Source organism: Schistocerca cancellata, chromosome 7 (genome assembly GCF_023864275.1).
Source record: "Schistocerca cancellata isolate TAMUIC-IGC-003103 chromosome 7, iqSchCanc2.1, whole genome shotgun sequence".
Lineage (NCBI taxonomy): Eukaryota > Metazoa > Arthropoda > Insecta > Orthoptera > Acrididae > Schistocerca > Schistocerca cancellata.
In genome coordinates this window covers 560,712,960-560,737,665 of record NC_064632.1, presented here as the reverse complement: position 1 = coordinate 560,737,665, position 24,706 = coordinate 560,712,960, and the positions used below count along the sequence as shown (strand labels likewise).

General features: G+C 41.4%; 1 protein-coding gene across 1 annotated transcript in view; it reads right to left on the bottom strand.

The window, feature by feature from the left end:
- Window positions 1–596: 596 nt before the first annotated feature.
- Window positions 597–24,706, bottom strand: part of LOC126092904 (uncharacterized) — a 930,835-nt gene continuing 906,725 nt past the window's right edge. The window contains exon 6 of the mRNA XM_049908633.1: window positions 597–1,078. Within this exon, the coding sequence (XP_049764590.1) occupies window positions 969–1,078 (110 nt within the window). The 3' untranslated portion in view covers window positions 597–968. The remainder of the gene's footprint in view (window positions 1,079–24,706) is intronic.

Below are 24,706 nucleotides of genomic sequence, written 5' to 3'. Positions count from 1 at the left end.
GTTTCATGGCTGGCTAGATCGAATGATGTGATCTCAGTTTAAAAAGACTGATTTAGGTTTCAGTTTCGACCGGTTCATTTCTGAATTATTGTTCTCAAGTTAAAGTTAATAAATGTATCTTATGCCATTGATAATGTACGTTTTTTTTTTTTTAATCATCCCAGAAACTGTCTGTTCTTCTTTAATAATTCAGGTAAATACCGTGTTAATGTATATTACAATGTGAAATCATTTGCACCTATATGTTGAGTTATGTTCAGAACTACCGTTATCATGGAGCATTTCTTGCTTATAGTTCTTAAATTTAGCTTCCAGATTGGTTTCTCTGTGATTGCGTAATGAATGTTTACCTTACTTACAACTTTCTCGAGAATGGTTTCGAAATGTGTGTGTGACTGTTTGGTGCATTTTACCTCAAAAGATTTTGTGGGTATCAAAATGTTGCTCATTATCTTTAAAAGAACTCAGTTGCTGCTAACAAAAGTAATAGACCAAAAAAATTAATTAATCAATACTGGTGCTACCCCTTAATTTCAATATTCATTTACTTGTACAAACATCAGTTTAAGATTACGTTATAACTGAAGCTATAATTGTTTTATTTCATACATCTTATAAACTTGGCATCACATTTTCGAACATCAAACTCTAAAGGTAATAGCGCATAGCGAATTGCTTGTGTAACAACTAATTTACACAATGCCTATATCATAGATTTAAGGACTTACTGGGATCTACATACATCAATGTTCTACATACATAATGACCTCTAAAACTAAAATAATTTTAAAGCACAGTATACAAGTTTCTTTTTCATCATACACATCGCTGATTCCAGAAAAATTGTCCATTTCATTAGGTACAAATTACTCCCTCCCATCTTTTAACATTTCAGTATTCTTCTCTGTGGCTCACTTGAAGTCCGTGCGGCTTCACTGCCTGCTGGGCGCCGGTGCTGCCGCCGGTGGCTACCTGAAGAACCCGACGTAGACTGTGGCAGCCACCACGAGTAGGGAAGCTGTGACGTCAGCACGGGAAGACGTCGCAGCAGCAGTAGCGGTGCGGTTCGAAGCCGTAACTGAAACAAGACAAAATGCGGGGTGAACGTGGAGGGAACGATGAAAATCTCAAGATATCTCTGATCTGATTCAGGTAACAACGTTTGATAGATGTCAAAATTGATTCTATGATGTTATCGTCATATCATTCGTAATCTGTATTTATAAAATTAATGGTTATACAGATGATTGCACTGATATTGTATTAATATCGTAGACGCCTGATCAGGGAACCATCAGAGCTCCAAAATCGAGCGTAACAAACCAACGTCATCGAACACAATTAATTCGAATTGATTTCAAAATAAAGAGAATAAATAGTTATTCCACACAACAATATATCTGGAATCAGTTACAAACTCGAGCAAGAGCAGAAATGAAATTCTATGATATTCTGGACGAACTTGGACAAGTTAAATTTCGTTTTCTGATCACAGGTTCTCCTCACCGATTAGAATTAAAAACTTGTAATAGCCGAAGCGAACACAGGGAACCAATGTGCAAAGACTGGAATATATTTAGATGTGAAACCAGACTGTTGCTTGACAAAGGCTGAACACACAAATATTACCCATGTCGTCAGCAGGATTCATAGGTAGCTTTCAATCACATATAGGATTCTCTTAAAATAAAAGAATTTGCTTTTGTGAAAAAACCAGAAACCCCATCACTGTCCATAGATTTAGAGACAGACCTCCACGTTAGTACGTGATTTATATCAAATTTCTCGAGAATATAAAACAGATAGTTGAAAAAAACCTTAAAAGACAATAAACACACACCTCCTAGATAATGGCTATTATACAGGATTACTTCCATAGTACTTTCTTTGAATATGTAATACAGAAATATTGCGACATTATTTTATCATATTGGACTCCTCAAAATCTTACATAAAAAATCAGCCGTTCAGTACAGTATCAGTCGTGTGGGATCTTCCAGCCTCATTCGTTATCGAGGGCTGATTTATTTTTACCACCGATAAATGTGGAAGAATGAGGTAGACAGGAACGGTATTTTATTTTATTGTCAGTGCGGACGCCAGATCAACACAGGATGCTGCGAAACAGTACTCCCATCCTCAGACCATCCACTACACCCGGCCTCCAGGTCGCTGGATTACAGGAGCACGCCACCACTCCCAGCCTATTTTATTGTCATCGTGCCAGTGCCAGCGGAAAATTTGTCTCCCTCTCTCTACTACCTGTGTGTGTGTGTGTGTGTGTGTGAAAGAGAGAGAGAGAGAGAGAGAGACAGACAGAGAGAGAGAGAGAGGGGGGGGGGTGGGAAGGGGGAAGGGAGCAGGAGAGAGAATGTATGTGTTTATGTTGTAGCTCGCGGGTTCAGTACGTCATATGGGCGAAGTGGTTGATGGTAAAATAAAGGTGTTGGGATTACTGTTTTAACCGGATTTCCACGGACTTGCATTTGCAAGTGCACTGGTATCACTCGCTACATACAACACTGGTGTCACACCCTACATACAACAAACTGTACAAAAAGTAACAAAGAAATACCGAATTAGGCGAAAAACTACACTACCGGCCATTAAAATCGCTACACCAAGAAGAAGTTCAGATGATAAACGGGTATTCATTGGAGAAATATATTATACTAGAACTGACATGTGATTACATTTTCACGCAGTTTTGGAGAATAGATCGTGAGAAATCAGTACCCGGAACAACCACCTCTGGCCGTAATAAATACCTTGATCCGCCTGGGCATTGAGTCAAACAGAGCTCGGATGGCGTGTACAGGTACAGCTGCACATGCAGCTTCAACACGATACCACAGTTCATCAAGAATAGTGAGTGGTGTATTATGACGAGCCAGTTGCTCGTCCACAATTGACCAGAAATTTTCAATTGGTGAGAGATCTGGAGAATGTGCTGGCCAGGGCAAAGTCGAACATTTCCTGTATCCAGAAAGGCCCGTACAGGACCGGCAACATGCGGTCGTGCTTTATCCTGCTGAAATGTAGAGCTTCGCAGGGATCGAATGAAGGGTAGAGCCACAGGTCGTAACAAATGTGAAATGAAACGTCCACTGTTCAAAGTGCCGTCAATGCGAACAAGAGGTGACCGAGACGTGTAACTAATGGCACCACAAACCATCACGCCGGGTGATACGCCAGTATGGCGATGACGGATACACGCTTCCAATGTGCGTTCACCGCGATGTCGCCAAACACGGATGCGACCATCATGATGCTGTAAACAGAACCTGGATTCATCCGAAAAATGACGTTTTGCCATTCATGCAGCCAGGTTCGTCGCTGACTACACCATCGCAGGCGCTCCTGTCTGTGATGCAGCGTCAAGGGTAACCGCAGCCGTGGTCTCCGACCTGATAATCCATGCTGCTGGAAACGTCGTCTAACTGATCGTGCAGATGGTTGTTGTCTTGCAAACGTCCCCATCTGTTGATTCAGGCATCGAGACGTGGCTGCACGATCCGTTAAAGCCATTCAGATAAGTTGCCTGTCATCTCGACTGCTAGTGATACGAGGCCGTTGGGATCCAGCACGGCGTTCCGTATTACCCTCCTGAACCCACCGATTCCATATTCTGCTAACAGTCATTGGATCTCGACCAACGCGAGCAGCAATGTCGCGATACGATAAACCGCAATCGCGATAGGCTACAATCCGATCTCTATAAAAGTTGGAAACGTGATGGTACGCATTTCTACTCGTATCCGAGGCAACACAACAACGTTTCACCATGTCCATTATAATTATCCGGGCTGTTATGCCGTGGTCGGTTGATGAATTCGGTGGTGATTCCCAACGAGAAAGTCTACACTTTAGTAACGTTTCACCAGCCAACGCCGGTCAATTGCTGTTTGTGTATGAGAAATCGGTTGGAAACTTTCCTCCTGTCAGGACGTTGTAGTTGTCGCCACCGGCGCCAACCTTGTGTGGATGCTCTGAAAAGCTAATCATTTGCATATCACAGCATCTTCTTCTTGTCGGCTAAATTTCGCGTCTGCAGCACGTCGTGTTCGTGGTGTAGCAATTTTAATGGCCAGTGGTGTATATCTCTAATCGCGGACATAATTACTTTGCAGTCACGATATTTATGATAGTCCCTAGGACATCATAAAAGGTGGGACATGGTTCTTCGTAGGGTGTGTGACCAGCACGTGCGGCAATGCACGCTCCGCCACAAGCTCCCATGCTGGCCACAGTATCCGAAAGAGGTTGTTCTTTCCTCCACCAGTAAGTTCGAATTTAAGTTGGCGGAATGTGCAGGTCAGTCCATTAGCTGATTATAATCTAGATCCTAAAGCTCCTCTAGCTGCGTTGTTCGAAGAGGTCGCCCGTTGTCCGCTGCGAAAATGAAATCATGTCGAAATGCACCCCTGAGAAGACGCACATCGGGAGCACAGTCTCACAATAACGTTGACTTTTAAATACATCGTGGTCAAAGTTTTGGAGGTCCGCGTACCACAACACGTGAAGCACAGAAACGATCACATTCTTCACTGTTCGTGGATGCATCAAGTACCCTGGTACGGCGGGAGGTGGGAACGCGTAATGCTCGTAGGAAAACGGCCGATCACGATCGTTTTGGTGGTCGAATTGTAGTAGTGTGGGACAGCAATTTTACTTTTTTTTTTTTACTTTACGTTGTGTTTCGCAGTAATATCGCACCAATGAAAACCGTTTTGCAGTCACAATGATAAGTGTCTCTTCATAAGTCGAGAATGTTGGTTTCCCACAGGCAAGGCATCTGACAAAGGCACACTTAGTGATTTTCTTTATAATTACAGGACTTCAGTGACAGTGCGTGGTCATTAATTTACTGAAAGAGTACAATGCTATGTCCAAAAACACTCTTCAAAATTGAGTTTCAAAATTTGACGAATTCTAGTCATGCAGAGTACAAAAATTTCAAATACAATATTAGGACCGCTAATAGTTGAGCGTATAACGTTTTAATCTTATAATCAAGAGGTAGATGGTTCCATTCTCACTGCATGCATATTTGAGTTTTATTTGAGTTCACAGTTTATTATCACATTGAAATGTTATTTAACCCACTCTGGTGTGCATCGTAACTTTTTTATCGAAATGATGTTTTCAGTTTTAATTGCTAATTTAATAAAAAAGAGGGTATTCACAGCAAACTGTATATATTTGGAAATATCGTTTGTGTTTTTAATATCTTCTTCTTATCCTTGTACCACTACTACTACTTGTTCTGCCAATCCAGGATTGGTCCTTCATTTTCTTCCAGCTTCACAATCTATGTTTTCTTCGAAACCTACAGATTTAAAGAAAGATTAATTTTCTGTTGACTGTTTACCATTTTAGAAGCTAATTGTAATTAATTTTGAATACTCACTTATAGGTAAAATTAGTTATTAAGGACGGAAAGAGTATTTAGATAATAAATTCATTTTTCACATGAATACTCGGTTGTTAAAAATGCCATTTTTGTAATAGATGTTGATTCCAATGAAATTTAAAAGGAACTGCCTCTATCGAGAGTCAAAGCAGCGCTTTACTAAATATGATATTGTAACGTTACTTCCTTAATTATGGCCGTTTCGGTGTACTGGAGTGAAATTTTATGTTCCAGTGCTTAAGCATCTGCCAAATTTCAAAGCTGATTTTTTAGAATGTTTTGAGAATTGCTTCGTATTGACTTCGAAAATCTTATGTCCACTGGTTGTACTTCAACTACAATATGTATGATGAAAGTAGAAGAGGGCTAGTCAGTAAAGATCAGTCTGAGAACTACCAACTGCCATCTTATGATCCAGCAAAGCCTGCAAAACGCTTCGTAAAGAATTTCTTGTGACTAGTTACGTTGTGTTATTTACATTCTAAAGAATAATTCACAGAAATAGCCTACTAAGCACGTGTAAAGAACCATGAAATCAGAGGATTCTGTTTGAAACAAGCTATTGATAATACGGGTTTGGAAAAATAAAACGGGCACGCAAAGCGTTTCATGTATCATAGGCAAACCTACTTACATCATCTGTCCTGTGTAAAGATTCTCTGAACAGGGTGCATATCTCAGGGTGAGTGAAATACGACGGTAATCCCAAAAGTAAGGTTTCCTGTTTTTTATAAGTACCGAACTCTGTTTGTGTGGCAGTGGGTCACACTGTTATGAAGAGTGCTTCACGCGCTGTGTGTAAACATGCGCACGCCGCGCTGAGGCGCTCAGTCTTGGCTTGGCAGCCGCTGAGAATTGAGCTCCCTTTGGGTGTTACCGCCAAGTGCGAATTGAGCGCAGTTATTCGGTTTTTGAACGCAAAGGGCACTGCGCCGATTGAGGCCATCGCCAGTTGACGGAAGTGTATGGAGGGTCGTGCATGGATGTCAAAAATGTTCATAGGTGGTGTACAGAGTTTGCAGCTGGTCGGACCGAAATTCGAGACGAACAAAGGAGCAGGAGACCGTCAATTTCTGAGGAGACAGTGTTGAAGGTTGAGCAATGCATGGGTGAAGACCGGCGAATCACCCTGGATTATCTCTGTACGTTGTTTCCTGCGGTTTCCCGAAGCACCGCTCACAGAATTTTAACGGAAACATTGAACTACCGGAAGGTATGCGCAAGATGGGTGCCACGCATGCTGACTGAGGACCACATGCGGCAACGAGTTGATGCTTCCTGCGCATTTCTTCACCGCCTTGCAGCCGAACAGGGCCACTCTCTGGACTCAGTTGTCACAGGTGACGAAACGTGGGCATGCCACGTTACACCCGACGCCAAGCAACAATCACGCCAGCATGACGGCGAGCTGGTATAACATGGGCATACAAAAACCGCCACAGCGTCTACAAAAATGCATCGACAGAAATGGTGATTATGCAGAAAAATAGCTAAATGTTCAAGCTGTAAACTGATGTAAACCGTTATAGAAATAAACAGGTCTATGTACTTATAAAAAAATAGACCTTCCATGCCTGTTTTATTTTCACTCCCTGTACTTTTGGTTTCCGTTAGTGTGACTGGGCAGGATTTGAGCACATATCCACACAGAGGTGATCCTGTACCCTTGGCAACCTGCATTATTACCAAATCCGCCCCCCCCTCCCCCCCGCAACCCCACAACTACCAACGACACCCCTCTATACCATCCCACGAGGAGATTTTCTATATATAGATGTTTCCTGATTCGGTAGGAAGCAGCATTAATATATATAAAAAACGCACTCCGTCTTCAGGGCACGAGTGGCCTATCGGGACCATCCGAACGCCGTGTCATCCTCAGGGGAGGATGCGGATAGGAGGGGCGTGGGGTCAGCACACCGCTCTCCCGGTCGTTATGAAGGTATTCTTGACCGAAAACGCTACTATTCGGTCGAGTAGCTCCTCAATTAGCATTACGAGGCTTAGTGCACCCCGAAAAATGACAACAGTGCATGGCGGCTGGATGATCACCCATCCAAGTGCCGACCACGCCCGACAGCCCTTAACTTCGGTGATCTCATGGTAACCGGTGTATCCACTGCGGCAAGGTCGTTGCCCGCAAAGTTAATATATAGCAATATTAATGTATAAATAAAGTTCCAGTTTCAAATCTCTGCAGAAAGACAGACACTACTCAAAATGACGTCGAATATGAACAGCATATTGCTGACCCAGAGGGAAACATCATGGGAAAAAAATTAACTAATAGATGACGCTGAGAGCTTCTTATCGTAAAGGGTGTCGGCTATAAATGACACATAAATCACAATACGATGGCTTTTGTTTCAGTTCTACAATACACCATCCGTACTGTTCAATGCACATGACTGTACACTGGGAGTCAAGAGTTGTGGCACTATTAGTCAGAGAAGCCCATCCATAAAAGCACGATCGTTCCACATCGGATGGGAAAATCGATTTTTAAATCGATATAAATCTAAATGACATCGATTTATAATTGTCCTGGCGCCAAAAACCGCGTAAAAAGCAAAATTCCATCGCTTTCTAACTGTCGTGAGATTGGTGCAAAACATGTTCAGTATGCTGCGCTCCGTTTCTGCCAAAAGTTGTGTAAGTCGGCTGTTTATGTTTTCTTATTGGCAACGTTACGTAGCGCTCTGTATGAAAATCACTGGCTGGGCTGTGTGCAGTCTGTGGCTCGTTTGCATTGTTGTCTGCCATTGTAGTGTTGGGCAGCGGCAGCTGGATGTGAACAGCGCGTAGCGTTGCGCAGTTGGAGGTGAGCCGCCAGCAGTGGTGGATGTGGGGAGAGAGATGGCGGTGTTTTGAAATTTGTTATACTGGATATTATGAACTGCTATATATATTATGACTATTAAGGTAAATACATTGTTTGTTCTCTATTATAATCTTTCATTTGCTAACTATCCCTATCAGTAGTTAGTGCCTTCCGTAGTTTGAATCTTTTATTTAGCTGGCAGTAGTGGCGCTCGCCGTATTGCAGTAGTTCCAGTAACGAAGATTTTTGTGAGGTAAGTGATTTGTGAAAGGTATAGGTTAAAGTTAGTCAGGGCCATTCTTTTGTAGGGATTTTTGAAAGTCAGATTGCGTTGCGCTAAAAATATTGTGTGTCAGTTTAAGCAGAGTCTTGTATAATTTGTTCTAAGGGGACGTTTCATATGTCGACCCTTAGCTGAGGATACCTCACTGGAATCTTCTGATTTTTTCTTGTAGTTTGTGTAATTAGTGTAGATTTTGTTTATTGCTAGCGCGTAATTGTAGAGAGAATCTCCTTTGTAGTTGCAGCCTTTCATTGTTGTACAGTAAAACAGTTGTGGCATGCATGTAGATTTGCACCAAGTATTTCGCAGCTACGCTTGCAATTAACTAGATATTATTTTCAGTGCTATGTTAATGTGTTCCCCTATTTTTGCTCTTCAAATTGTGTTTTTCTGAGTTGTCGTGTGAAATATTGTGACAATAATGGCGTGTGAAAAACGTAACACTAGGCTCCAAAGTAAACTGAGAAATGACAGTGAAGACGAAAGCAGTGTGTTAACGCCACCATGTAATGAATTAACTAATATTCAAAGTAGTAATTTGGTAACTGTGCATAGGGAAATGGAGCGGGCGTCAGATAATGGTGTAGACAGCGAAACAGCTAGTAAACAGGGAAGCATTATCGATTGATCGGTCGGCAACAGCTCGCCTCAGGAATTGGGAATGACAGAACACAATATTGCAAATACTGTAGACTCAGGTTTTGGGTTCTCACCGTTTTCTCAACTGAGTCAAGACACATTTTCCGCTTGTCGAAATGTGAATGTTACCGGTGCAAATTCACTGCCGAAAAGCACTGAGGAACATGTTTCAGACACCAGTGCATTGTTATTACAATTAATGCAACAAATGGGACAAAAGCTTCAAAAGTTAGACACAATGGAACAAAATCAGAGACAAACACAGCAACAGTTAGACACAATGGAACAACACCAGAGACAAACACAGCAACAGTTACACACAATGGAACAAAATCAGAGACAAACACAGCAAAAGCTTCAAAAGTTAGACTCATTGGAACAAATTCTCGAACAAACACGTGAAGATTTAACTGCTGAATTACATAACATTGAATCTAAATGTCAGAAAGTCTGTAATGACGTAAAAACACAAATTTGTGAGCATTTCCAACCTATTTTTTCGCGTCATGAAAATGCATTACAGAATCATGAAGCAGCCATAAAAGAACTGCAAACTATTGTTCATGATAATCACGACACCTTGCAAGCTAAAATTGACTCAGTGGCATCTACCGATTTGGTTACGCAACTTGCAAAAACTCAAGAAAACTTAAAGGACACAGTAGATACGATTTCAACACAAATGGACACTCTGAAACTTGGTTCAGAAAAACACACTGAGGAAATAAGTACACTATCGGAGAAAGTAGCCGAACTTTCGGATCAGTTCACTAACTTATCTGCAAAGGTAGATGATGATCTGAATGACACAGGACCTGTAGCCATCACTGACACAGAAAAGTGCGAACAAATTAGGAAATTCAAACAAAATCAGAATCAAATTAATACGCAACACCAAAGAGAAATCCGGGAAGTACAAGATCAGCTGACACAGGTAATACAAGAATTATGTATTTCAGAGGCCACTCGCGCTCCAATACGGGAAGAGGGACATAGAAATACGGAACAGCCACAAAATAATAACTCAGGGCACTTCGGAAATTATGAGAGAAATTGGCAAGGTACACCGAATTTTGAGATGGAACCGGCGACACGACGTAACAATGACCGATATGCTACTCGCTGATACGATGATTTTGACTATAAGCTGTTCATTACTACACGTAAATTCAAAACGTTTAAGAATTCTGCCAACGACATTCATCCACAAGCGTGGCTCCTTCAATTCTCTCATTGTTTTCCTCCCAACTGGTCATTAGAGCACAGGTTAGAATTTATGTGTGGCTACTTGGAGAATGAACCAGCTGTAAGAATGCGATCGGTCATTCACTATTGTCACAGTGAAGGAGAATTTTACCATGCGTTCCTCTCAGCATATTGGTCTCAAGCTACACAAGACAGAGTAAAACATAGCATCATAATGATGAAACATTTCGAACAATCTGAATTTTCCAGTCTTGTGAAATATTTTGAAGACATGTTGCACAAGAATCAGTACCTGTCAAACCCATACAGCCCCTCAGAACTCATACGCATTTGCTTAATCAAATTACCTGAACATTTACGACATATTATTTCGGCAGGACGTTGCAAAGACGACATTGAAGCTTTTCAGGGACTGTTACAAGAACTGGAAATGACAATCCCGGAATGTGAAAACAGGAGCACAACAATTACAGATCACATCCGTCCCAATTCCGCGATGACAGAAATAATATACGACAAGGCTATTCTTTCAATGTAAATTGTGACCAAAAGGGACACCACCCGTATGACAACCACTGGCAGAGTAATAGTTACAGAGAAAGATCGCATTTCCGTAGTAATGAATATGACAGAGACAATCATAGAAACAGACAATTTGGCAACCAGAACAATTATTATCACGGGAGACAGAATAACTTCAGATGCAACGGTCCACCGTGCAGTGATAATTCAGGGAGAAATTCTCCACCACTTAACCGACAAGAAAGAAACTACAGGAACTACCGACATGACGACAGACGTTGTGATCATAACGACAGACCTGAATTGCATCAGAACTGGCGGGACTCCAACAGAGCAGGGCACTTTCGACAACGTGAATTTGTAGAAGCTAGGTCTCCTAATCTCAATAACGACGCGCGCCAACAAAGGAACAGACAATGACACGCACCGCAGGCTGTCGCGTGCGCCAGCTGGCTCAGAGAAAAATAACATAGACGCTAACCTTGGGAAATAATTTTAGCATTCCTCACCGACGTATAGCACATGATAATTGCGTTGAGGTTGAAACTCTGCGTACTAGGAAGAGTAAAGGTTTACACCACATTTCACATGTAAAACCATTTATTGAAAGATAATCTGCTTTTTAACTTATTCTTTGCTATAAAATTTTTCACTTCACATTACTAGTACTCTTTGTCACACTTACAAACTGTTAACATGTAACTATGTTTTAACGCTAACTAACTATCCAGTCAAGAACATAGGTAACTTAGACAAGTAATTGCGAATGCATTGTTATTGCAAACAGACGACACAGTGTTGTTATTTATACATTCTTCCTTGTTAGTTGCACGATTACATAATGAATATACGGCTTACATACTTAGAACATATACTGCTAATGAGATTTTAATGCAACATTTTGGTTTACTTGAAAATACATTCTGTATTTACTTTCTGGGAGATACCAGATGACACAGTGGTTAGTTTATGTGACAGCTACACGATTTTATCACGACACTACTAATGAGTGACAATTTACAATGTTGCTTTTGCGGTGTATCTGTTTTATATCTGCACAGTTTTTCTGAATTCTTCTGGAAAGTAAAACATGTTTAATAGTAACTTTTGTGGTATAGCTACAATGAGACAGCCTTTTCCATAGCACAACAATACGTTACAGCACAGTAATTTCTTCATCACAACAATAAGCGTAATAACTAAGATATCTATAAGCAAAGCATATCACTTTTGTTCATCATGAGGTAAGTACATTGACTTCTGCAGAACTTAGCTTTCGGAGGACAATAACTACAACACTTCCACAGAGATTATCTTACAGCAAGACGCACATTAAGCGCTACAGGACACGTATTTGAGTGATTAATTTTGTACTTAAATCATTTATTTTTAAAGATATTTCAAGTACAATGATACACAGGTTTCCCGTAATACATTTCATTCCATTGTTGTAATCTGTAATACCTGAGGGTATAATTACATTAATCCTCAGGGGGGTACACGCTTACTTTGTGTACCATGTGTTTGGCAAGCACAAGGAGCCCTAGCTAATATGGTATTTGCTTATACAACTTTACACATCGGTATCATATTTCTCTAACACAGAATTACACAGCTATCTGATTATTTACCTGAGAGAGACAAACATTTATTTTACTACATCAGTGACAGACGTTTACGTAATTACACCGCTGGATTACTTCACACTTACAAAATTGTATTTTGTCTGCACTTTGTGAAATGTTCATATTTTTTCGGACCCATTGTGATATTATGAGAGCTTTGAATGATGTATTTGGTAAGGAAGCATGATTTTAAAGTACGTTTGAGGTATCTGACACTATTGACATGAGCAGAGAATTTTTTTTAGGTTTTGAAATTATTGGAGGAAGCTACGATGATTTTGAGAGTTGACTGAGGTGTTATGATATTATTATGACGACGATGTGTATTATGCTGCTGAGGTATGTTTATGATTAATAGGCTGATGCTATATGAGTTATTTGATTATGCTACATATCTGTTATGATGAAATATTGAAGAAGTGTCGACGAATATGTATATATGTAATAAGGTAAGGAATAATGAGTAGTGGTTAGGGACTCTGGTTTGTGAATAAGGTTGTTGGAAACCAAGAATCGTACTTTAATAGTTATGAAATGTATGTAAATGCATGAATGTATTACAATGCCGACGAAAATTTTTTGGACACTGTTATATTTATAGGATTTTGTTTCTACAGATTTGTAACGCAAATTCTTGACCTGTGAAATATTTTTATATGAGACTGTCACTGTAGCGGAAACTGCTGTCGTAAATATTTCCGTAAGAAAGTTAAGTGACCACCTGCACGTAATGCGTCGTGGGCACCCAGCTGTGTCAGACGCCTGGAGAAAAAGCCATTAGGGTGTGCCTTTCCAGAGGCACAGGTAGAAAAAAAAAGGGAGGCCATTATCCTCGCTGTTGACATTCCTTTGTAGAAAGCATCGTAAATACGACACCCTCATACTTGAAAACATGATAACACTGTGAAGCTCTTAATTTATGATATTTACTGCAATGCCGAATGAAATGACGAGAAATATTTTTATGTCTATACACCTGATTATGACTACTGTCTTTCTAGTTGAGAGAAATGCCATATGGCTTGCTTTATGTATTTATTTGCTCATTTTCTTTAATATCTAGTTTCTAGCTGCACTGCAGCATTGTTGAAAATAAAATTTTATGAATGTACTAATATAGATATTTTATGCCTACAGATCCAGTAAATAATAACTTAAAAAAAACGAAGGAGCACAAAAACACATTTCCCTTCACAGGAATTGCATACAGAATTTGCTTTTCAACTACTTGGTAATTTTTTTGGTAGAGTACGTTTTTGTGATGCATCACTCTAGTGTTAAGATGTGACATAGGTATTAAACATGGCCATTTTTACTGTAATATTTTTTATGCTTTTTATGCATGAACCATGGACCTTGCCGTTGGTGGGGAGGCTTGCGTGCCTCAGTGATACAGATAGCAGTACCGTAGGTACAACCACAACGGAGGGGTATCTGTTGAGAGGCCAGACAAACGTGTGGTTCCTGAAGAGGGGCAGCAGCCTTTTCCGTAGTTGCAAGGGCAACAGTCTGGATGATTGACTGATCTGGCCTTGTAACAATAACCAAAACGGCCTTGCTGTGCTGGTACTGCAAACGGCTGAAAGCAGGGGGAAACTACGGCCGTAATTTTTCCCGAGGGCATGCAGCTTTACTGTATGATTAAATGATGATGGCGTCCTCTTGGGTAAAATATTCCGGAGGTAAAATAGTCCCCCATTCGGATCTCCGGGCGGGGACTACTCAAGAGGATGTCGTTATCAGCATAAAGAAAACTGGCGTTCTACGGATCGGAGCGTGGAATGTCAGATCCCTTAATCAGGCAGGTAGGTTAGAAAATTTAAAAAGGGAAATGGATATGTTAAAGTTAGATATAGCGGGAATTAGTGAAGTTCGGTGGCAGGAGGAACAAGACTTCTGGTCAGGTGACTACAGGGTTATAAACACAAAGTCAAATAGGGGTAATGCAGGAGTAGGTTTAATAATGAATAGGAAAATAGGATTGCGGGTAAGCTACTACAAACAGCATAGTGAACGCATTATTGTGGCCAAGATAGATACGAAGCCCACACCTACTACAGTAGTACAGGTTTATATGCCAACTAGCTCTGCAGATGACGAAGAAATTGAAGAAATGTATGATGAAATAAAAGAAATTATTCAGACAGTGAAGGGAGACGAAAATTTAATAGTCATTGGTGACTGGAATTCGATTGTAGGAAAAGGGAGAGAAGGAAACGTAGTAGGTGAATATGGATTGGGGCTAAGAAACGAAAGAGGAAGCTGCCTGGTAGAATTTTGCACAGAGCACAACTTAATCATAGCTAACACTTGGTTTAAGAATCATGATAGAAGGTTGTATACATGGAAGAACCCTGGAGACACTAAAAGGTATCAGATAGATTATATAATGGTAAGACAGATTTAAGAACCAGGTTTTAAATTGTAAGACATTTCCAGGGGCAGATGTGGACTCTGACCACAATCTATTGGTTATGACCTGTAGATTAAAACTGAAGAAACTGCAAAAAGGTGGGAACTTAAGGAGATGGGACCTGGATAAACTGAAAGAACCAGAGGTTGTACAGAGTTTCAGGGAGAGCATAAGGGAACAACTGACAGGAATGGGGGAAAGAAATACAGTAGAAGAAGAATGGGTAGCTTTGAGGGATGAAGTAGTGAAGGCAGCAGAGGATCAAGTAGGTAAAAAGACGAGGGCTAGTAGAAATCCTTGGATAACAGAAGAAATATTGAATTTAATTGGTGAAAGGAGAAAATATAAAAATGCAGTAAATGAAGCAGGCAAAAAGGAATACAAACGTCTCAAAAATGAGATCGACAGGAAGTGCAAAATGGCTATGCAGGGATGGCTAGATGACAAATGTAAGGATGTAGAGGCGTTCTCACTAGGGGTCAGATAGATACTGCCTACAGGAAAATTAAAGAGACTTTTGGAGATAAGAGAACCACTGTTATGAACATCAAGAGCTCAGATGGAAACCCAGTTCTAAGCAAAGAAGAGAAAGCAGAAAGGTGGAAGGAGTATATAGAGGGTCTATACAAGTGCGATGCACTTGAGGACAATATTATGGAAATGGAAGAGGATGTAGATGAAGATGAAATGGGAGATACGATACTGCGTGAAGAGTTTGACAGAGCACTGAAAGCCCTGAGTCGAAACAAGGCCCCCGGAGTAGACAACATTCCATTGGAACTACTGACGGCCTTGGGAGAGCCAGTCCTGACAAAACTCTACCATCTGGTGAGCAAGATGTATGAAACAGGCGAAATACCCTCAGACTTCAAGAAGAATATATTAATTCCAATCCCAAAGAAAGCAGGTGTTGACAGATGTGAAAATTACCGAACAATCAGTTTAATAAGCCACAACTGCAAAATACTAACACGAATTCTTTACAGACGAATGGAAAAACTAGTAGAAGCCGACCTCGGGGAAGATCAGTTTGGATTCCGTAGAAATACTGGAACACGTGAGGCAATACTGACCTTACAACTTATCTTAGAAGAAAGATTAAGGAAAGGCAAACCTACATTTCTAGCATTTGTAGACTTAGAGAAAGCTTTTGACAATGTTGACTGGAATACTCTCTTTCAAATTCTAAAGGTTGCAGGGGTAAAATACAGGGAGCGAAAGGCTATTTACAATTTGTACAGAAACCAGATGGCAGTTATAAGAGTCGAGGGACATGAAAGGGAAGCAGTGGTTGGGAAGGGAGTGAGACAGGGTTGTAGCCTCTCCCCGATGTTATTCAATCTGTATATTGAGCAAGCAGTAAAGGAAACAAAAGAAAAATTCGGGGTAGGTATTAAAATCCATGGAGAAGAAATAAAAACTTTGAGGTTCGCCGATGACATTGTAATTCTTTCAGAGACAGCAAAGGACTTGGAAGAGCAGTTGAACGGAATGGATTGTGTCTTGAAGGGAGGATATAAGATGAACATCAACAAAAACAAAACGAGAATAATGGAATGTTGTCGAATTAAGTCGGGCGATGTTGAGGGTATTAGATTAGGAAATGAGACACTTAAAGTAGTAAAGGAGTTTTGCTATTTGGGGAGCAAAATAACTGATGATGGTCGAAGTAGAGAGGATATAAAATGTAGACTGGCAATGGCAAGGAAAGCGTTTCTGAAGAAGAGAAATTTGTTAACATCGAGTATAGATTTAAGTGTCAGGAAGTAGTTTCTGAAAGTATTTGTATGGAGTGTAGCCATGTATGGAAGTGAAACATGGACGATAAATAATTTAGACAAGAAGAGAATAGAAGCTTTCGAAATGTGGTGCTACAGAAGAATGCTGAAGATTAGATGGGTAGATCACATAACTAATGAGGAAGTATTGAATAGGATTGGGGAGAAGAGAGGTTTGTGGCACAACTTGACCAGAAGAAGGGATCGGTTGGTAGGACATGTTCTGAGGCATCAAGGGATCACCAATTTAGTATTGGAGGGCAACGTGGAGGGTAAAAATCGTAGGGGGAGACCAAGAGATGAATACACTAAGCAGATTCAGAAGGATGTAGGTTGCAGTAGGTACTGGGAGATGAAGAAGCTTGCGCAGGATAGAGTAGCATGGAGAGCTGCATCAAACCAGTCTCACGACTGAGGACCACAACAACAACAACAACATGTCATGTTTAGGTATAATTTGCTGCTGCTGCTGTGTGCCAGGCATAGTGTTACTGAATTTGACTTTGTGTTACTCTGCTAAGCCAGTTTACTACTGATTTATTTTTCTTGTTGCTGCTCGTTGCCTTATATTAGTTGTAATATTGTTGCTTACTTTGCCAATTTGAATTTTTTTGTCATTGCTGTTCGTGTTCATTGTTTTATGCTGCTGCATTGCCTCGTCCCTTAGTTTAGCATCTGAGCTCAGTAGATTTAAGTTAGCTTAAGAGGGGGTAGCCTATAAGAGAATGAGTTGCGATGAATATGAAAACATGCACTGAGAGGCTACACGAGAAAAGTACACAAAGCAGGTATAGATAGGACTTATGGAAATAATGAAGAACGAAGGGAGATCTCCAAGAAGTAAAGAAAGTTTTGTTTGCAAAATACTGCAGTAAAACAAACCTGTTCTTTCCTTGTATTATTCCGCTATATGTTTGTGTACCCTTGTGTATTTATGTTCTTCCTGGCTTTATATGTTTAGCTAATATGATTTATGTTGTAGAATTTTTCTGGTACTAAGCTACATTCACTAATGACGAGGAATACTGTTATCCTCAAATATAATTTGCATTTATAATATGTCATTTTCTTTGTAAAGATGTTTACGCATTATTAATTCTGTTCTGTTCTGTTGCTCATGTGTGAAGGTGATGTTTCAAAAGTTATTCTGATCTTTTATGTATCTACTTATCTCATAATTCCTGTAACACTGATGTATATGTTATTTCGATTGTTTTGTAAAGCCTGTACTACAAATGTTATCTGTATTGTTATAATCTTTAATGATGTATTTTGTACCTTAGTAATTGTATTCTTATGTTATAAAATTGTAATTGACACCAGTTCATCAAATTAAGTAACTTGTAAGCATTCATTTCACTGCACACATTTCTGTTGGTCATAGTAATGCACAATATGTGAGAAGTTGGGACTGTTAGTGTTTGCACGTGTGTTACTAATTCAGTTAGGGACTGGATAACAGCATTGCTGGTTCTAAGGAAAATTCCAAAAACTTCGTGAGTGCCCAAGTGGTGGTTTATGGACTTGCTATATTCTCCGCAAGACTCTTCGATGGTGATTGTGCACCTGCACAGTCGCAACAGATGGCTGCTGGCCATCTCTACAAGGACTACAGTGGGTCTGCATCTCTGATGACCCACCAATACCATTATTTCTACAAGGACTACAGGAGGTCTGCACCTCTGGTGGCCCACCAATACCGTAATCTCTACCAGGACTACAGTGGGTCTACTCTGTGATGACCTACCTAACAATATTCTTCAAAACTTCGACTGACACTGCTGTGGGTTTGCTCTATTGTGGCCCATTACCTGTCTGCATGTCAAGAGTCAGCACTGTCTTTCCGTTGGAAGGACAACACTACTTCTTCAAGACTGCATGGAAATCCACTACTTCTTCAAGGCTGCATGGAAATCCACTACATCCGTGTGCATTTTCTTTTACTGCTCAGACTTTGAAAAAAAAAACCACTGAAATTTTACTGTGATGAACAATCTGGACTGTCTTTATGGACTGTGAGACAATTTTAGCCTTTGACCAAGATTGTATTGATAAGTGTGTGCATTTTATTTCTTTATTATTGTGATTATGAAAAATTTTAACAAATATGTATTGCCCAGTGCCCAAAACAATTTGTATAATTTTTTGTGGGGAGCATGGGGACTATGTAAGTAGGCTGTTTATGTTTTCTTATTGGCAACGTTACGTAGCGCTCTATATGAAAATCACTGGCTGTGCTGTGTGCAGTCTGTGGCTAGTTTGCATTGTTGTCTGCCATTGTAGTGTTGGGCAGCGGCAGCTGGATGTGAACAGCGCGTAGCGTTGCACAGTTGGAGGTGAGCCGCCAGCAGTGGTGGATGTGGGGAGAGAGATGGCGGAGTTTTGAAATTTGTTATACTGGATATTATGAACTGCTATATATATTATGACTATTAAGGTAAATACATTGTTTGTTCTCTATTATAATCTTTCATTTGCTAACTATCCCTATCAGTAGTTAGTGACTTCCGTAGTTTGAATCTTTTATTTAGCTGGCAGTAGTGGCGCTCGCTGTATTGCAGTAGTTCGAGTAATGAAGATTTTTTTGAGGTAAGTGATTTGTGAAAGGTATAGGTTAATGTTAGTCAGGGCCATTCTTTTGTAGGGATTTTTGAAAGTCAGATTGCGTTGCGCTAAAAATATTGTGTGTCAGTTTAATCAAAGTCTTGTATAATTTGTTCTAAGGGGACGTTTCAGTTGAAATCGAGAAATAGCACGTTCCTCAAGACATCGAAGTGTCTCAGGGATCACGTTCAAAATGCGTTGCGCAATGCGTTCTTTCACTTCAGGTATGTTCTCAATTAGAGCGCTGTTGACACAAAACCTTTAATATAATCCCATAGCCAGAAGTCACACGGATTAAGATCAGCTGATATGGACGGCCAAGGTGTAGTTAAATGGTGGCTGATCTTGCACAAAAATGATGCTACCCACACATCGACGTTGTTGAAGGGTTGGAATGACGTTGGTGCACAACAGACTCTCATAGCACTGACCAATGATGTGTAGGATCCGCACTACACAAGCCCTCGAAAAAATAAGGCCACACCACAGCCAGACTGAAAAACTGGCACCACACAAGCGCTTTGGTAGAATGAAGTGGTACCCGTTGAGTGGGTGCAGATTTTCAGTTGCCCATATTCTGCAGTTCTGTGTATTATAATGTCCTTGGGCTTCGGCTGTTTATAGAACGTTACATGGACAGTCATTATTTCCAGACTGAAATTTTCACTCTTCAGTGGAGTGTGCGCTGTTATGAAACCACCTGGCAGTTTAAAACTGTGTGCCAGACCGAGACTCGAACTCGGGACCTTTGCCTTTGGCGGGCAAGTGCTCTACCAACTGAGCTACCGAAGCACGACTCACGCCCGGCCCTCACAGCTTTATTTGTGCCAGTACCCCGCCTGCTACCTTCCAAACTTCACAGAAGCTCTCCTGCTAACCACGCAGAACTAGCTCTCCTGGAAGAAAGGATATTGCGAAGACATGGCTTAGCCACAGTATAGGGGACGTAGCTCAGTTGCTAGAGCACTTGCCCGCAAAAGGCAAAGGTCCCAAGTTCGAGTCTCAGTCCGGAAAACAGTTTTAATCTGCCAGGAAGTTTCATATCAGCACACACTCCGCTGTAGAGTGAAAATTTCATTCTAGAAACATCCCCAGGCTGTGAATAAGCCATGTCTCCGCAATGTCCTTTCTTCCAGGAGTGCTAGTTCTGCAAAGTTCGCAGGAGAGCTTCTGTGAAGTCTGGAAGGTAGGAGAAGAGGTACTGGCGGAATTGAAGCTGTGAGGACCGGGCGTGAGTCGTGCTTGGGTAGCTCAGTTGGTAGAGCACTTGCTCGCAAAAGGCAAAGATCCCGAGTTCGAGTCTCAGTCCGGCACACAGTTTTAACCAGTCATTCTTTCCTTCGATGCCAACATGAAATTCCAGATCAAACCTTCATCTTGCTCACAGATCAACCGGAAGCAACTCGTGAAAAAGGGTGAATTTGAGTGGATAGCACTTTGCTGTGCACTGCATGTTTCCACACCTTCGCTCGGCCCTCCTACAATACTGAGGCCACATCTTCGACCTAAGTCGGGTGAACTGCTTTCATCCCTCTGTCACATTGCAACCTCGAATTTTGTAATCGTTTTCTCCAGACTCATTGACTTTTTTCATAGCTTTCAGTTTCCGAAACTTCTGGATGGATACTGGCACGCAGACAGCGTCCTGTAAAAGAGCTTTACCAGTCATCCTTCGTAGAGACACACATGTTGGACCTCTCGGACGCAAACTGAGCAACAGCCGCGTGCCACGCATCTATTTGTATGCATATTCTGACGCTTACAGTAGTATCTATTGGTGAAGTTTCCGTTCAGGTTTTTTGGTTACATGACGTTTCCCCCGCGTCAACAATATGCTGTTGAAATTTGACATCGTTCGGAACAGTAATTCTCTTTCTGCAGCGTTTCAAAACTTAATACTTAATTATGGAGACCCTGCATTACATACATGAAATATATGAAAAATAATACGTACAAGATATTAAATATACCAATCCAGTAAATAAATGACAAACTCCATAAAGTTTCTAAATAAGAAGGAAGTTAAACGAAAGATATATCTTATTGTTCAGGTGACCTACTATACATTTCTTTTGAATGACGTATAACAAACCAAATTTATTTTCTTTGCCCCTGAAAAACTATTAGAATTAAAAGGAAAAATAGCTATAGCTTTGAGTGAAGAAAGCATATTATTATGTCGTTGAAGTGAACGAAGCAAATTGGTTTACTTGTCTCGTTGAAGTGAAGATCAGCAACTGTGTCTTATTCTACAGACAAGCTTGTCTTAACTTGCAAAATGTCCTAATGGGAAGTCATGTCAATGATTTTCTCGAGCTGTTTCTCCTGGAACTTGAATGGAGCTATTTCGTTAAACAGCTACACAATGTCGATATCTTACCTATATTTGTCAACTGGCTCCTCAGTTTTCAAGATAAGATATAAAGGTTTCAGTCGAGACGTTTCGTGAAAGGAAGTTGTAGTCGGATGAAGTGTTGTCGTATATGTGAAATCTATTTGCCATTCCAGTTATTTTCGGTTATTGCACAATTATTCGTGTTTAGATCCTGAAGATGGAAATTAAGTACCTGGCGTAAAACAAAAAGTGTTTTAAAAAGTATCCTTTGTTTTGGATGTGGTACTTTTGGTCAAAACTAGAAGAAAAGTCCCTATAATGACATGTACCTCCTCAGACGTGGAGCGGTCTGTCGTCTCATTCCTACGTGTGTGCTATGTGGAACTAGCAGGCCGTGGTTCATGTGGTTAGTTCGCTTCCTAACAAATTCTTCAGCCCTCCTTCACAGTGAATGACGCACTCTTTCAAATATACCTGGGTTCATACCAGTTGCATCATACGCAATGGTCACAAGCTCCTATTTCTTCTGCTCATTTATGATAGGTTCGGCATACACTAATGCCTCTAATGTAGCCGTAGCCAGAATCTGATTTTACAAACAATGAACTTAGGAAGACTTACAGCTTATATGGACATGGTGTCTGCTCTTTAGGAGATGCCCGAAAGAACAGACACCGTTGATGACCTGCAGCCGTCTAGAACGAAATTAGAATTATATATTAATACCTTCAGCTACTGACAGGTGTTTATGTATATCAACGGGAACAGGTGAAAATGTGTGCCCCGACCGGGACTCGAACCCGGGATTTCTGCTTACATGGCAGACGCTCTATCAATTCTTTTTTCTTTTTCTTAATCTCATTTTGTTCTATATTGTTCATTTAATTTGTTCGGGGCGGACGTCCGATGAAACCCATTTAGGTTCTACATTGGTCTGTTCACTCAGTTTTTTTGTTACAGAGAGTTGCTAACCCTCTGACCGAACACGCTGAGCTACCGTGCTGGCATCTGAGCCACCGAGTGCACAGAGGATAGTGCGACTGCAGGGGCTATCTTGCGCACGCCTCCCGCAATACGCACCTTCTCACTTTATAAGTCCACACACTACATTCGTAGTGTCCCTGCCCAATACACTCATTACTCGTGGAAGACATTCTTACCAAGTTCGGACATGTCCGAAAGAACATATATCCATATCGGTATATAGTTCTAGCGACACGGGCCATGACCATCTTCTTCTGTGCGGATGCACACATATTACCCGAACTCTTGCAGGACTTGGTAAGAATGAGTGTGTTGGGGTGGGACACTACGAATGTAGTTTGTGGACATATAAGGTGAGAAGGTGGGTCGCGCGGGAGGCGTGTGCGAGATACGCCCTGCAGTCTCGCTATCCTCTGTGCCCTCGGTGGGTCAGATGGACAGAAGGTTTGCCATGTAAGCAGGAGATCCCGGGTTCGAGTCCGGGAGGGGCACACAATTCCACTTGTCCCCGTTGATATATATCAACGCCCGTCGATAGTTGGAGGTATAAACATATAATTCTTATTTACGGGTTATTGTCGTAAGCACTAGTTACGAAAACGAGAGGTAGGAGAACTCTCGTCTGAACCGCTTTTTTCTAGATATTTTCTGGTCAGCCCTTGCGTCACTTTCGTTGCTGGTGACTTATCCCACCAGTCCCACTTTACGGTTCTAGTTGTACAAGGTGTTTTCAGAAAGTGTGTGGCAATGGTCAGAATAAAAAGAAAAGTTCCTCCAATGATACGTATCTCTCGTGGTATTGGCTAATGTATCCTCTCATTCCGAGCTGCCTTTTACGTAGAAGACACTATAGACGGAGCTGCATGTTGTTATTACAGATCATGACACAACCTGGAAACATTCTCGCAGTGAATCACGCACTCTTCTGAATACACTCGTCTTCATTCGGATAACGTCACACGCACTGGTCACACGTTTCTGTGACGTCTCAGCATTTTCGATGGAAGAAGCATACACCAATTTTCCCATAGCCAAAACCCCATCGGTCTCGGATCCGGCTAACAAAAGTGGCCATGTTCCCGCACCTCGTCGATCAATTCATTGCCCATGAAACACTACAGCGAGCCACCATCGCACGGCCTACTCTATATGCCTTCTCTGTTGTTGTGGTCTTCAGTCCAGAAACTGGTCCGATGCAGCTCTCCATGCTACTCTGTTGTTGTGGTCTTCAGTCCAGAAACTGGTCGGATGCAGCTCTCTGTGCTACTCTGTTGTTGTGGTCTTCAGTCCAGAAACTGTTCCGATGCAGCTCTCCGTGCAACTCTGTTGTTGTGGTCTTCAGTCCAGAAACTGGTCCGATGCAGCTCTCTGTGCTACTCTGTTGTTGTGGTCTTCAGTCCAGAAACTGTTCCGATGCAGCTCTCCATGCAACTCTGTTGTTGTGGTCTTCAGTCCAGAAACTGGTCCGATGCAGCTCTCCGTGCTACTCTGTTGTTGTGGTCTTCAGTCCAGAAACTGTTCCGATGCAGCTCTCCGTGCAACTCTGTTGTTGTGGTCTTCAGTCCAGAAACTGGTCCGATGCAGCTCTCCGTGCTACTCTGTTGTTGTGGTCTTCAGTCCAGAAACTGTTCCGATGCAGCTCTCCGTGCTACTCTGTTGTTGTGGTCTTCAGTCCAGAAACTGGTCCGATGCAGCTCTCCGTGCTACTGTGTTGTTGTGGTCTTCAGTCCAGAAACTGGTCCGATGCAGCTCTCCATGCTACTCTGTTGTTGTGGTCTTCAGTCCAGAAACTGGTCCAATGCAGCTCTCCATGCTACTCTGTTGTTGTGGTCTTCAGTCCAGAAACTGGTTCGATGCAGCTCTCCGTGCTACTGTGTTGTTGTGGTCTTCAGTCCAGAAACTGGTCCGTCGCAGCTCTCCATGTTACTCTATCCTTTGCAAGCTTCTTCATCTCCCAGTAACTACTGCAGCCTACATTCTTTTGAATCTGTTTAGTGTATTCACCTCTTGCTCTCCCTCTACGATTTTTACCCTCTTTGCTGCCCTCCAGTACTAAATTGGTGATCCCTTGATGCCTCAATAT